This window comes from Equus quagga, chromosome 2, assembly GCF_021613505.1.
Source record: "Equus quagga isolate Etosha38 chromosome 2, UCLA_HA_Equagga_1.0, whole genome shotgun sequence".
NCBI lineage: Eukaryota > Metazoa > Chordata > Mammalia > Perissodactyla > Equidae > Equus > Equus quagga.
This window is the reverse complement of record NC_060268.1, coordinates 70,391,496-70,406,750: the sequence shown is the minus strand read 5'-3', so window position 1 is coordinate 70,406,750 and position 15,255 is coordinate 70,391,496. Positions and strand designations below refer to the sequence as shown.

The 15,255-nt window shown below is 50.1% G+C and overlaps 1 protein-coding gene across 2 annotated transcripts in view; it reads right to left on the bottom strand.

Annotated features, from left to right (window-relative positions):
• Positions 1 to 3,498: 3,498 nt before the first annotated feature.
• Positions 3,499 to 15,255, bottom strand: part of TBC1D2B (TBC1 domain family member 2B) — an 82,820-nt gene continuing 71,063 nt past the window's right edge. For both annotated transcript variants that reach the window (XM_046652855.1, XM_046652856.1), the window contains 3 exons: positions 10,556 to 10,741; positions 9,305 to 9,426; positions 3,499 to 5,200 (listed from right to left, as the gene is read on the bottom strand). In XM_046652855.1, the coding sequence (XP_046508811.1) occupies positions 5,005 to 5,200; positions 9,305 to 9,426; positions 10,556 to 10,741 (504 nt within the window). In that variant the 3' untranslated portion in view covers positions 3,499 to 5,004. The remainder of the gene's footprint in view (positions 5,201 to 9,304; positions 9,427 to 10,555; positions 10,742 to 15,255) is intronic.

Genomic DNA, 15,255 nt, shown 5'->3' with positions numbered 1-15,255 from the left:
TTGGAACCAGACTGGGGTGAATACATCAGGCACGAGGTGCTTTGAGGAGTGTCCTGGGCCCTGGCTAGGGGTGGGGAGGCTGAGGAAGGGGCTAGACACTGTCCTCCCAGGCCCAGCCCCTCCTCCAGGAAGTGGCCCTTACAGGCCCAGCCCTTACATCTGGCCATGAGCCTTGGCCTTGACACTTTTATAACCTGCTCACAAGTGCTACTCCTGGAAAGGGTTATCCCCCTTCTCCAAGTGGGGGACAGTGAGGGTCGGAGAGGTCCAGGGTGCCCCCATACACATTCACAGACTGTAACGTGAATGGTGGTCCTGGAGAGTACATGTGGGGGCATGAGGGCACTGCCTTGGGCCACATGATCACTCATGGCTTGTGGGTGCTGGGAGGAAGGGACATCACTCCTTGGGGATTGAGAGCAAGAAACAGAGGCTGAAGCAATCAGCAAGTGTCTGTCCCAGGACTGGCCCCTACACAGGAGGAATGGAGGGAGTCGCTGCTACCAGTGGTACCAAGGGTGCTGGGATGCCCACTGCTCCCCAGTTTCCCATTCTCTCTGATCACACATCACACCCCCTTTAATCATCAACGTGCTCTGTGGGACTGGAGTCAGTACCCCATTGTCAGATAAGAAGCCCAAGGCTCTGAGAGAGAGACGACTGGCCTAAAGGCATATGCCCTAGCCACGCAGGCCTTGAACCCTATCTATCTCCCACTCTGAGGTCTGGGCCACCCCAAGCAGCTGACCCCTCTGACCAGGGAGGAAGATGGCCCTGTGCAGGCCCCGTGGTGGCTTTACACAGAGGGCCGTCTGTCTGAGGTCACTCAGAAAAATGAGTTGCTGGAGGCTTGCACGTGTCCAGGCCTCATCACACTGTCTGAGGGTGGAGGGGCATCAGGCTTGCTTCCTGTCTGTGTTTGCAGCAGCCTGGCTGGCCCAAGGAGGCCCTGGGGACCCACACTCTGAGTAATGGCTTCCCAGGGCTTTCCACTGTCTGCACGGCAACCCCTTACAAGGGATGGGGAGCAGGACCTGGCGCAGTGGCAGAGCCCTGGGGTCCCCTGTCCCAGCTCTGCCACTGCTGTTGTGCTGTGCGACCTCAGACACTCCCAGCCTTGCTGAATCTGTATCCTAGGAGGAGACACGCTCCCAGGTCCTTGGCTGCTCCGTCTGTCTGGGAATGCTTACTGGAGCCCCCCCTCCCCCACACGGTAGAAAGACATTTGATCTTAGTCATTCTCCAGTGTTTTTCCGATGATGGGGGTGGTCCCCAGCAGCAGCTGGGCCTGAGCTGTCAGCCTAGGCAGGAGGCAAACAAGCCATGACTCAGGCAGGGCATGTCACAGTGGTGGAAAGAGGGGTACCTACCACCCTGCAGCTAGGGGGCTGCTCCCATCTCAGTGACCCCAGCCCTCACCTGCAGCTCGGCCATAGCTCTTGGGGCCTCCCAGGCCCTGCCCCACCCTCCAGCCCATCACAAGTGACTATAACTGCATTTCAAGCCAGAGCTTTATACAAATTAGTTTATTTTGCCTTTTAATATAATTCCCAAATTTAACTTGAAGATGAGCATAGAAGCTGTTGTGACATAAAAGGAGTCACTTGGCAGTGTCCTCCTGAGTCCTCCAAGGCCAGCACCCAGCCTCCCGCCTGCAAGGACTGCCCCAGGCAGGCCCTGCTGCCCAGAACATATACAGGAAGACAACACTGCAGAAAGCGAGGGGTGAGGATTTGTGCAAGAATACAAACATTTAGTTAAAAAAAAAAGAAAACAGACTGGCTATTTACCTAGAATACTTCCTATATCAATATAATGTAGTTGAAACCAGAATTGTTCCGAGCAATCAACACTCCTGGCTGCTGCTAGACAGCTGTCAGCATGACTACAAGTAGCACCTGAGGCTACCTGGGGTAAGAAGTGGGCCCAAGCATAAGTGAAAGTAAGCAGTGGGCAAGGCTGGAGGTCAAACATGGCACAGGAATGAAGAGCAATTTAGGAGGTTCACATTTACATAAATACACACAAGGGAGTCATGACACAAAAGAACTTGTTATACAAAATAGATGTACATAATCTAGAAAAACCTTGATAAAAATAGCATATAAAAATATAAACTGTAGTGAAAATATACAAAAGTATTAACAGATGTTCAACCCATAAAAAACCAAAAACCCATCGATGTGAAGGCTGGCAGTTCCCACCTGGTGTGATGAGGGTAGCTCCTCTTGGCCATGGTGTGTGCATTTGGGCAAGCAGGCTGGAGGCTGCCCCAGCCCCCCGGCCTGCAGCCTCAGCCCCTGGGGCCCATCCTGTGGGGGTCCCACGCTGGGGGTTGAGGCAGTACCTGTCAGAAGCACACTCCCCACAGGGGCAGGTGGAGGTGGCACTGGAGAGCACAGAGCAGCTCTTTCCTCAACAGCACAAGGAGAGGGGAAATGTTGGCTCAAAACAGTGGGATGAGAGCCTGCAGTTGTGGAGGAAAGAGTTGGCTCCATCCTGTCCCCAGTCTGGAATCAAGCCAAGCATTCCCTCTTCTGCCTTCTGGACACCCAGCACATTATTCCAGAGAGGAGGACCTCCAAGAAAGCGTTCCCAGTTCACTTCCTCCACCATCTCTCTGCTCTCACACCCACTGCCCAGCCACTGAGAACAACTGCCTGGAAGTACACACGGCTGCCGCTCAGGGAACGGCTGAAAGCCTGGGCTTGCCACAAATGGCAGGTACCTGGACCTAATTCGGGTGCTTTTAAGATGCATCTTTTCAGGGCAAAACAAGCCTATGCCTAAAGACAGCATTTTAGCCTCAGGACTTCGCAGTTCCAGGGGGAAATCAACTTGGAAACTGACATCTGAGGGAAGCTGGAGTGGATCCATGGGGTCCCAACTGCATTCTGACTGCTCATCCTCTGCCGACAGCCCGCGTGGGAGGTGGGGACTGGAAGGGGGTCTCCAGCAGCCCCAGTGGTATTGCCAGGGGTCTGTGACTAGCAGTGAGGCTGTGATACCCATCTTGGAGCAACCCAGCTTACAAGGCAACTTCTTAAAGAAGTCAGACTTCAAACAGCCGCTCCCAAAGACAAACAGTGATAAAACACATTTTTGATAACCTGAAAAGAGACAGAAGGTTTTGGCTAAATATAGAGACCAGCTCCCTCTACAGAGTGAAAAATCAAATTTACCAACTTAAGACAGAAAAGCTGAGCTCAGTCTAGTCTTGAAATGCTATCCTAGCTATGTAGAAGGTTGACAGTAATGAACAGAAAAACCATACTTAGGAAAAAAGCACTTCAGATTATACCACTTCCATTCTTGGTTTGAGTGTGTTTAGCTAGGATATCAACTAAGGATTATTTCCAATTTTTTCCAGGTAGTGCAAAGAATTCCATTTAAAATTCTTTTTTTTCCTTCTTTTCTTATTTTTCTTCTCCCCAAAGCCCCCCAGTACATATTTGTGTATTTTAGTTGTGGGTCCTTCTGGTTGTGCCATGTGGGACACTGCCTCAGCATGGCCTGATGAACAGTGTCCACATCCAGGATCCAAACTGGTGAAACCCTGGGCCACCGAAGCGAAGTGTGCGAACTTAACCACTTGGCCATGGGGCCGGCCCCTAAAATTATTCCTTTCATATTTGAATAATACTATGCCAGAAAACATTCTCTCATACCTACACATTAGGGAAGGCCCACATAATGATTAGGCAAAAATAACCTTCCTTACACAAAGCCTCTTTTCAGGGCTTTCAGAGAGGTGGTGCTCGGAGTCCCCAGAACTACCTGACACCCTGACCTGCTGGAGGCGATGGTGACCCCAAGTGAGAACCACACTTGCCTTGGGGAAGGGGAGGGCAGCAGCCGAGAACAGGGATGCTTCTGGGCGGCAGTGGGGAGGGGACCCGTCTGGGAGGACTCACCCAAGCTCTGCCCCAGCAGAGGCAGTTCCCAGCCCCTGGCACTGGCAGCGAGCCTCCTGCCGTCCCAGCCAGGTGGAAGAGACACCGAGAGCACTGACTCTTCCTGAGGAAGCCATGGTTTCCGGCTGCCCAACAGCAGTCACTCAAGAGCTGTACCACTGCCCTGCAAAGCACCCCCAGAGAAGCTTCCTCTATCCCGTCCACCAAGGAGGGTGGGCCTGCTTTGCAGGATGATGATCCACAGTTTCCCTGGAATCCCATTCCATCCAGACATGGAGAATGATTCCAAAGGTCAGCTCTCGGATGGAAAGAAGAGCTTTCCAGAGAACCTCACGGAGCCGTGCCAGGCAGGGGGCAGAACTGCCCGACAATCTGCCAACACCAGCTGGTGATAAGAAGCGAGCACAGGGTGTCTGGAGAGCCAGGCCCCGCTCTAGCAGGTTGGGAGCCATCGTTTGAAAAGTTGCACATGAAAGGGCAAAAGCTATTCCAGAAACAGGGCATGGCTGGCAGCAGGAATCCACCAGCAGAAGTTTTGTGGGCTTTCTTTAGGTCTTTCCTAAACAAGGGATGTACCTGCTTTCCTAAGGAAGTCCCTTTTTTCACACCAACCTCCTGCCGCCTGAAGCACACTCTGGCCTAGGAATGTCTGAGTGCAGTGCACATCCTTCACAGTGCCACCATTCAAAAGATGCCCACAACTGCCCACTATACAGGAGATCCAACATGGGGAGACAGCCCATGTAAGGGTTTCTAGGGGCAAAGACACCAACATGACTGACAGGCTGTAAACAGGCTCTTGAAAACAGCAAACTGCAAGCCTGGTAAGGCACCGTCAGTCAGAAAGCATGACAGGGATATGTGTGACCAAATGCCATGGCATGCTGATGGCTGTAAACAGATTAGACCCCTACCCCGAGTGGAAATGAGAAAGTGCAGTGTGGCCTTAGATGTCTGCCCAGCAGATTTCCAGAGACCATGGGTGTGACATTCTGGCTTTTAAATGAGCAGAGACATCTCTGCAGTTCACTCTTTTGGCACACTTTGGTTGTAAAGGCAAGAAGAGCAGCATCATGGGGCAGGGGGCCACTCAGGTGTCCTCCTCTTCATCGCTGACCAGCTCACCCTTGTCAGGGCTGGTGTCCCGTTCACGCAGGAAGTCCTCCCGGATGGCCTCCAGCTCCGTCAGCTCCAGCCGGACCTTCTCCAAGTGGTAGGTGCGCCGGTTCCGGATCTGGCGCAGGGGGAATGGGTTCAGGTCTCCAAAGGAGATACTGATCAGCTTCCTGGCAGGAAACAGGACAGAGCACATCAGGGGGGCTCAGGCGAGTACTCATGCACAGCCCTCACTTCAGCCCAGCCCAGAGGCCTGGGGGGCGTAGAGAGGTAGACCTTGGATACTTTGCTGAGGGGCTGCTGTAGAGATGTCACCCAGAGGCCAGTCCTTATGTAGAGGCTACAGGGGCAGGGCCAGCTCCACCACATGCGCACTGTGTGATGCGGGATGGGTGAAGTTACTCCCCTTTCTGGCCTCCAATTCCTCATCAGTACTCTGGGATAATAGCAGTCCTGCCTCCTAGGGCATGGGCTGACTTGAGTTACCACCCGTGAGCACTAGGACAGTGTTTGGCACTTGCTCTGTGATCTCAGGGGCCTGCGAGCCTCTGAGTCCTTGGAACCAGCAGGAGGCCTGTCACAGGGAGTATCCAGGAAGACTGTCACAGGACTGACTGAGGGGGAAAGAATGGACGCCCGAGCAAACCTGGCAATAACTGTCAGACCCAGTCCACGGTGTAACAAGGGTCGAGACCGAGCCTAAGGAGCAATGTGTGCTTCGTGGGTTTCACACTATCCCCACATCAAGGCACTGATCTCCAATAAACATTTAAAAATCCTGGTAACTTGCCCCTAACTACTGGCTAGCAGTTTAATAAAAACAGAACTAAAAAGTGCCCCAAGGCCTGGCTATAGATTTTCAGCAGTAATCAGGTCACCCATAGCCATCTGGCGGGCCACAACAGAAGCTGGTTCCTCCAACACTAGGAGCCCCCCATCCCCTCGATTCTGCAGGCCCCAGATGCTCTCTTCCCAGCATTAGAGACCAGAGACCCAATGCACTTACAAACCCCAGGAAAGGCTGTGATGGAACAGAACCGTCACCAGGGACTTCCTCCCGATCTGTCAGAAAACAAACATGCTCCTGCCACTAGTCAGTCACTTGAACTACTTTAAGATGACGTAAAAATATACAGGCCTTTAGCACTTCTCCCTTTTTTTTTTTTTTTTTTGCTGAGGAAGATTCACCTGGAGCTACCATCTGTGCCAGTCTTCCTCTGTTTTATATATGCGATGCTGCCACAGCATGGCCACTGACGAGTAGTGTAGGTCCATGCCTGGGAACCAAACTTGGGCCACTGAAGCAGAGTGCACTGAACTTAACCAATAGGCCATGGGTCCAGCCCCACATTTCTCCCTTTTATATTTTACAATACCTACTACTTAGATTTGCCTGGGTCCAAGCCAGAGGATTCCTGCACAGAGGGAGAAGGTCAGAAAGGATGTCTGTAAATGCTGCATTCCCCAGAGTGTGTTCTAGAACATGGGACAACAGGAGAGGCCTGAACATGAATATCACTCTGTGCAGGTTTATCAGGTTCTGCCTCCTGCTCAGCTGGGCTGACTGGGGCTGGAGGAGGGTCTCTGTGAAACAAAATCCTGGCTGGGGCTGGGCACCAACCCCTTTTCTCCCAAGCTATGAGTCACAGGCTCCACACGCATGAAACCTAGAGTGTCCAGCCCCATCTTTGCAAACACAGGAAGTACTACATTACATTACTATTTTCACTGACTTCTTCAGTTGGTCATCACTGACTGCGGCCTCTCAGCCCAGGCTGGGGGACACCAGGAATGTACACACTACCTCTGCCTCGGGCCTGGAAGTTCCAGTCAAGAGATGAGAAAGTTCCCTGTGGTCAGCTAAGTTTAGAAGACAATGCTTGGCATGTTAAAGGCTCCCAGAAGTCCTAATTCAGAGACTGGTTTCATCTTGTTTAACCCAACATGCCCGGAACACATCTGACTCAGAATTCTTTCCTTTTCTGTAGAGCCAATCAGTGTACTACAGAATTGGGGTGCCTGGGAACCAGTGGTCCAGGGAGCTCATTAAAATACTGGGGCATCTGCAATTTTAACAACCCTTGGGTGATTCTGCTGCAGCCAGCCTGGCTCATTAATGCATTTGGGAGCTCCTGGTCCAGTGGACCTGGACTTCTTAAAGCAAACTGATGGGGAAACTGCCCCAAGAGCCACTGAGAAGGCGGTACCGCAGGAGCACACAGGACCGGCCTGGGCGGGAGCAGCCCAGCTCTGCCTGTGGTGGCCAGAGAGGGGCCGGTTGGTTGGGTGGCCGCCCGCCAAGCCAGCACCCCCTGTACCTGTACCCTGGCAACACCGACAATCTTCATAAGACTATCAGGGGCCAAGCAGGATGGCCCTTTGGAACCACAATGCTCTCCAAATGTATTACTTATTGGACTGAAGTTCATTTAATGCCATTCATGTCATCTTGACCCAATGCGAGATTAACGAACACTCAAGGCTCACTCAGAATCAGTCTTTCACAGGCAAACATCATTCTCAGATACCCTTTTTCATTTGGCAAAACTAAGGTCACTGTTTATATATCAATAAGCCTGAAAATATCTTAAACATCCAATTCCCAAGTAAAAGGTCCTAAAAATAGTGGTGACTTCTAGGAAGCCAGGTATGGCCTCAGCCAGCACCCTTCTGCTCCCAATGTCCACCTCCCTGGTAGCCAAGGCCTCACTCATTAGAATCACAGGGCATGGAGCCTCGGCATGGTCCTCAGCCCCATCTCTCCAGCCCTGGGTGCTCTCCTGCCCCGACTCCCACAGCGCTGATGCGCTGCAGCTCCTCCTGGCTGGGCCTTCCCTGTCAGGTGAGCTGAACAGGTCGGCAACTGGCATTTTCCAAGTAGGTTGTGACTCATTAGTGGATCGAGGAATCAATTTAGTGAGGCAAGAGGAGCATGTTAAATATGTGATATGGAACCTAATGAAAATAGCAGAGCATATAGCACAGATCTTTAGCAAGAACTGCAAATATTTCAACAAATTTTTTTGTTTCAGTTATCTACATACACTCTACCGTGTGTCTCCTAGATTGGGAGATAAAATGTTGTTCTTATTAAGAGTTGTAGTCAAAAAAGTTTGAAAAACATTAATAAGCCCCAAATACTTCTCAGCAAAAGGACTTGTATGGTTTTCACATGGGTGCCCAAGTCTGTTGCAGGACTCCATCCCTATGCAGGGAGAGGCAGCTCACAACCCTTCGGCAACAGTGTATTTCAACACCACCTCAATGGTTTGGAGAGAGGGGCTATCGTCACTTGCCGAGTGAGCAGCAGGCCCACAGAAATCCCCTTGGAGAATGGGGTCTCAGCTGCCAGGGCCAGAGCAGCCACCGGCTATGGTCCATGGGACACATCAACAACAAGGGTAGCCCAGAATAGGCAAGAACCACGTGGCTGGGGGAAGATGGGTGAAACAAATCCCAAACACTTGGCTGCCGAGGGGAAGCCAGAGGTCTTCCAAAGTCAAATTCTTCCTCCACTCTTCTCAATCTGGACCCCCGGTCTCCCAGCTGCTAGTCCTGCTCCAACCTGACATGCCCCTCTCTTGCCTAACCCTGCAGTGACTTCCCAACGTTCTTAGGATGAAGCACAAAGTCCTGGGCAGTCTGTAAAGGCCTTACCTTAACAGCCCAGCTCTGCTCCAGCCTGGCCTCCATCCCTGCCATGCTGGCCCCACCTTGGCCGAACCACATCTACAGTTCGCCAGACACACTGTGCTCTCACATCTCTGTGTGCTGGTCCTGAAGTTCCCTCTGCTCAGGATGCCCTCTCCTCGTGCCCCTTCCCAGCCCAGTTCACACAGCCTTTCTTCTGCACTTGCCGTGTCCCTGGCCTGGGCTTCCTCCATTACAGCACTGATCAAATGATGCTATAACATGCCCCCACAAGTTCTTCAAGGACAGGGGCTGTTCCTCATCTATAATCCTCAACGCCTGGCAGAGGGCCTCCCACATCACTGATACTCAGTGAATGCTCATGAGACAAATAAAAATGTGGCTTTGGCTGTGGGGACGTAGGTTGGTTGGATAAGGGATAAATCCATCTTTTACCCTAGTTCCTCCCTATTTTCTGGAGGCCACCTGCTGCTTCCTTCCTCCCCCTTCCCAGGAAGGAAACTTCTCTCACACTGCACAGCTGGCAAGGCTGCGTTCAGGATGTGAGGACAGGCTGTTCTCAAGGAAGCAGAGGTCAGGACTCCTGCTCTCTGTGACGTCTGGGAATTCCCCCAGGGACTCACCTAGCATCAAGGATAGTGCGAGTGAAGTAACGGAGATACTTGAAGATGGACATTGAATCTTGCAATTTCAGGATCTCCTCTTCCTTGTATTTAAAAAGTGCCAGGGCAAAACGGAAAATAACCTGTGGAAAGGATGAGAACCTGTAAGGAGAGAAGCACTGTGGCTCCAGGCACCAGCTCTGGGCACACAGGCCTCCCCGGGGATCAGCAGGCACGGGTCCTGCCCTGGGGCAGACATTTGACCTGAGGTGCCATGTCCACTGGCAGGGGCAAGGCCTCTTTCTTACAGAAAAATTAACTGTCTGGGGGTTTTCACAACACTTCAGCCAAACCCAAAACTTCCCTTATGGCGTAGAACCTTTGTGGGATCCTTCCATATTCAGTTAACATTTCTAGTCACTAAGGTTTACAGAACTAAAAATAATTTTTAAATAAAATCAAAACCAGGGTCCTTGGATTCTGAAACTCTTAAAAACCTCCATCTCCAAAGGCAGTTTTTATTTCAACTAGTGAAACTAGGATCTGAATTACTGACTTTTGAATATGGTGAAAGAATTCAGATCCCAGGTACAGACCTCGCGCTGCTTGTCAGGCCATGCTGTGGCAGCATCCCACATAACATAGACAGAGACTGGCAACAGATGTTAGCTCAGGACCAGTCTTCCTCACAAAAAAGAAAAAAAAAACGAGCCAGATCCATATGCTCTGATACAGAACTATCTCCAACATATTTTAGACAGACATAGAATACCCTGAGAAGGATATATAGTAAGTTGAGATGAGCAACAGCAGACTGGGGTCGTTCTTTTCTACTGCATGCCCTTAGTTACCTGATCTGAGTTTATCATGTGTTACATATTCACAAACTGATTTTTTAAAAACATAAAATAGACTGGGTGGGGGCCTGTGGCAGTAAGGCTCTGAAGTTGGCCTCCTGCGTTTGTTCCTGACTCTTTGCCTGCTCTGGGCCTCTACCTCCTCATCCATACCATGGGGATAATACTGCCATCTGTTTGACAGATGGTGAGGCTCAGACTGCAAACCATCAAAGCCCCAGTGCCTGGTACAGGCTTTGCACAGACTAAATGTTTTTGATGAACTAGCAAATAACTGCTGTTTCCTGGACCCCCAACCGGCCTCCAGCAGCACAGGGTGCCAGGATCCCTCCATCCCTGTGGTAATCCCCACGTCGCAGGTGAGCCTGCCACTCTGCCACCACTACCCACACAGTCATCCAGTGGGCAGACTCACCTTTGGTCCCTCATAAAGGAAAGAGTCCCATATTTTGAAGAGGATGTCACTAACAACGCTATCCACAAACACCACCAGAAACCAGTTGAACGTGATAAGCGTGTAGTCAACTTTGTACTGTTCAAAGTGGGTGTGCAGTCGTGGCAGCTTCTCACTCATGAGGTCTCTGAACACCCGCTGGTCCACCTGGAGAGAGAGCAAAAGGGAGAAGTGTATGACGCCTGCCATAGTACCGAACAAGCGATCTGGGGCTCAGGGGTGCAGGCCCGTCACAATGCATACAGCACAGCTGTTCTAAACGCATGCTGGGCTCATCTCAGAGCAGATTACTCTGTGTCCTAGAAGCAGCTGATCTCACACACTGCAGGTGCTCAACAAGGGGCCACTGACTGTCACTCTGTCCACAGGGCACGGGGGAGAGGGTTCTATGGCCTGAAACCCACCCCTGCACTCAAAGTGCCCCGTGAAAACAGGCTGCTGCAAAGAGCTGGTAGAAGAGTCAGAGTCAGCCTTGCTAATCCATTTGTAAAGACAAGGATGCTGCTGCAAAGGGTCAGGGCCCAGGACAAACCCAAGTCCTGGGCCAAAGAGGAAGTGTGACATCACCACATCCTTTCAACAAGTATTTACTGGGCTGTGCAGGGCAGTGAGGGTAGCCCAGGCTCCCGAGTCAGATGGACCTGAGTTTGAATCTCAGCTCTACCACTTACTAGCTAGGTGGCCTTGGGCAAATTATGTTCTAGATAGCTCTGTGCCTCACCTGGAAAACAGTTCATGATCTGTCTCTCACAGGGCTGTTGTGAGGATTACATGAGACTTATGTAAACTACCTATCAAAACAGGTGGCTATTACCCCTCCATGCTCTGTGTCAGGCACAGAGCCAGTGCTGGGCAGAGGGTTGAATCAGGTTCAGTCTTAACCTCAAGATGCTGAAAGAAAGTGGGGATGCCAGACATATGGACTCTTATAATAGCTGTGGTCAGGGCTCTGGTAAAGATGTGTTCATAGAGCATTACAGAGCCCATGGATGGGTCCCAGCCAAGCCTGGAGGAGAAACAGTATCAAGGGCAGGAGGACAGGCTTCCAGGCAGAAGGGATCAGAAGGAGGCAGCACAGCCTGGGAGAAGCCACTACATCACACTGAGGAGAGACATCATCTACATGCCAGGGGCTTCCCAAGCCTTTGTCTGGGATCTACAAGGAAACATATGTCAACCATCACTCAGTCGGCACCTCGCTGTGTGTATGCATAAAACAGAAATACATGTTTCATAAAACAATACTTAGGGGCCGGCCTGGTGGCGCAGCAGTTAAGTTCACATGTTCTACTTCGGCGGCCCAGGGTTTGCTGGTTCCGATCCCGGGTGTGGATGGCACCGCTTGGCACACCATGCTGTGGCAGGTGTCCCACATATAAAGTAGAGGAAGGTGGCCACGGATGTAAGCTCAGGGCCAGTCTTCCTCAGCAAAAAGAGGAGGATTGGCAGCAGTTAGCTCAGGGCTAATCTTCTGCCAAAAAAAAACCAAACAATACTTAACCTCACATAGTAGGACACACTTTGCTGCTTTTAATTTTCGTGTATTCAACTTCATTTGATGAAAAAAAAAGCTAGTGCCAACCCACTAAACCAATTTCTCTACCCATGTGTGAAAAGTGCAGCAGGCAATGAGAAGCACGTTTCAGCAGGAGAGTGATCTGAGTGAATCTGTACTGTGGATCCGTCTCTCCACCTGCAACAGGGGGCTGAGCTGGACGGGAAGCCAGGCTGAAGACAGAGGCCCCATGAAGGCTCCATGGTGGCTGAGGGCGGATGTGATGAAAATCTGAACCAAAGAAAGGTGGTGGGGAGGAGGGGAGCATTTTGATCAGAACTATGTGGAGGTAAAGTCTGTAGGACCTAACAACCCCCTTGCTATCAGAGGTAAAGAAAAGAGGGGGCTCAGACAGCGCAGACTTCCCACCTGGGGGAGGGAGAGGGCAGATCCCAGGAACGAGGGCTGGGCTGGGGAAGACTGGGACATGCCAGTGCCCAAGAGGCACCTCTATCAGGAACCTGCAGGACCGGAGACCCAGGCTGAGGCCCCAGGGGAGGCCTGGGTGGAGTGAGATGTCACCAGAGGTGAGTGGTGAAACCACGAGGAAGAAAGAGAGCAGCTGAGGAGAGAAAGCTGCAAATTCACAAGGGGCAAAGCCAGGTCATCCAGCAGAGAAGGGAATGGTGATGAAGAGCCAACTGCATGTGAAGTATGTTGACCTCATTAATGTTCCCTGAACTGTCTGTGAAGACCAAGAGCTATTCAGGAAGTCTTCTGGTACACTGCTAATGGGAGTGTAAACTGGTACAACCTCTGGGAGAGCAATCTGGCAACACCCAGAAAATATGGAGACACTCACACCCCGCAGCAGGTCTACTCCTAGGAATAAATCCCAGAAACACCTGCAAAACTTTGAAATGCACATCAGCTAAGTTAGGGTAAAAGGTGCAATAATTCCTGGGATTACTGTAATAATAAAATAACTACAAACAATCAAGAAAAATGTTAAAATGGGGGCCGGCCCAGTGGTTAAGTTCGCATGCTCTGCTTCGGCGGCCCAGGGTTTCGCTGGTTCGGATCCTGGGCACCGACACGGCACCGCTCGTCAGGCCATGTTGAGGCAGCGTCCCACACAGCACAACCAGAGGCATTCACAAGTGGAATATACAGCTGTGTACTGGGGGGCTTTGGGGAGAAGAAGAAGAAGAAGAAAAAAGATTGGCAAGAGATGTTAGCGCAGGTGCCAATCTTTAAAAAAAAAAAAAAGAAAAATGTTAAAATGGCATTTTTAAATGTTCTTTTTTAGGACAATCCAAAACTTTAAAAACCTCAATTATTTTTCGTTTTTGGAAGATTGGGTTTGTTTGTTTTTAATATAGAAGTCTTGACAGTCAAAAACGTTTTTCAAAAAAGCATGTTACATAGGTTCAAGTAATCATTACTGGTTGAAACTGAAAATTTTAAAAGGCAAAGTAACAAACTAAAAACATTGTTTTTTACAAAAAATTCTAAAAAGTTGTAAAGTCACTCTATGGTGCATAAGGACAACAAAATACAGGAACCATGGTTGGAAACGTACATTTTTGACCTGTTTGCTTTCTGGCTAGAATAAGAGACAAAATTTCAAAGTCCCAAATTGGCTGAAATGAATTACAATTAATTTTTCTTAGAACACTTAAAAAGCAAACAAAAGGGGAGGGGCTGGCCCTGGGCCTAGTGGTTAAGTTTGGTGCTTTCTGCTTCAGCAGCCCAGGTTTGGTTCCCAGGCAAGGACCTACACCACTCATCAATGGCCATGCTGAGGTGACCCACATACAAAAGAGAGGAAGATTGGCACAGATGTTAGCTCAGGGTCAATCCTCCTTGGCCAAAAAAACCCCAACAAATAAAAAAACCAAGTTTATAAGACGTTATAAAACCATTATCCCATGGTGTGTAAAAACTATCAGCCTCTCACCTTCTCCTCCACATCCATTCCCCGCACCTGTACAATTCTGACAGGTGGACAAAGGCAAGATGCAAATCCATCCCGGGGTACACACAAAGTAGCTAGGATGACAAACCACACGTGCACATCCTCTTCAGTCAGTCTCTCTGGAAGCCCTGTTCCCCTCACTGGCAGGGTCAGCATCACTCACTAGTGACGGTACTTCTTTTCTGCTGGTGTTATTCCATTCCTCAACATTCAAAGGATGACTATGTATTTGCACACACTTCATGCCTGGCACTGGCCAGTGCTGAGGATAAAAGACAATAGGGACCAGGTGCTGCCTTTAAGGGGCTGTAAACTGGCAAAGGAGTTGGACAGCTGACCACAGGACCAAGTGATGGCAACATGATTCATTCTGCCTGGAGGGTCTGGGCTGAAGACACCTGAGAGGAAGGGACCAGTAAGTTGGCGTTAAAGTGCCCACACTTCTCCTCCCAGTTACGTGGCAGATGGTGCCTTGTTCTTGAAGCCACCCAGTGCTTGGCAGGGGGTGGGCATGGAGCAGGCTGCCAGGGAATGCTTACTTGGGCCTCTGTTTTGCCCCCCTCTGCCTCTGAGCTCAGGAGGACGTGGAAAGACTGTATCATTAGTCTCTGTGTTCTCAGCGTCTAGGAAGGTCCTAGCGCACAATGTGCATTCAACTGATGGAACGGATGGAAAAGCTGCCAGGCATCTGGACTGCAGCAGGAAGGGGCAAGGGGCTCGAGCACTCGGTTCTGGAAGGAGGTGGGATTTGCAAAGCACTGCACACATTTTAAGAGTAGCCTTACACAACATTAATCATAAAACGGCTAAATACACTTAGATGCATTCACCTGATGGAATATTATAGTCACCAAATACGATGGTTAAAAAGAATATAAAGACATGGGAAAATGCTCATGCTGTCATGTGAACCAGCCAGAATGCATCATGCCCTCAATTTGGATACCTAAATGTATTGGGGGGAAAAAAAGCAAAAAGGAAATATATCAAAATGCTAACTGTATTCTCTAGCTGGTAGGATAACAGGTGATTTTCATTTTCTTCTTAACATATTTCTATATTACCTAACTTCTCTTTCGCGAGCATTTATTACTTTTATAGTCAGGGGGAAAAAATCTCCTTGGAGTTTACATTTATGGTTATGTGACAACATGATGCAGATTTTATCTTAAATCCACATACTTTAAA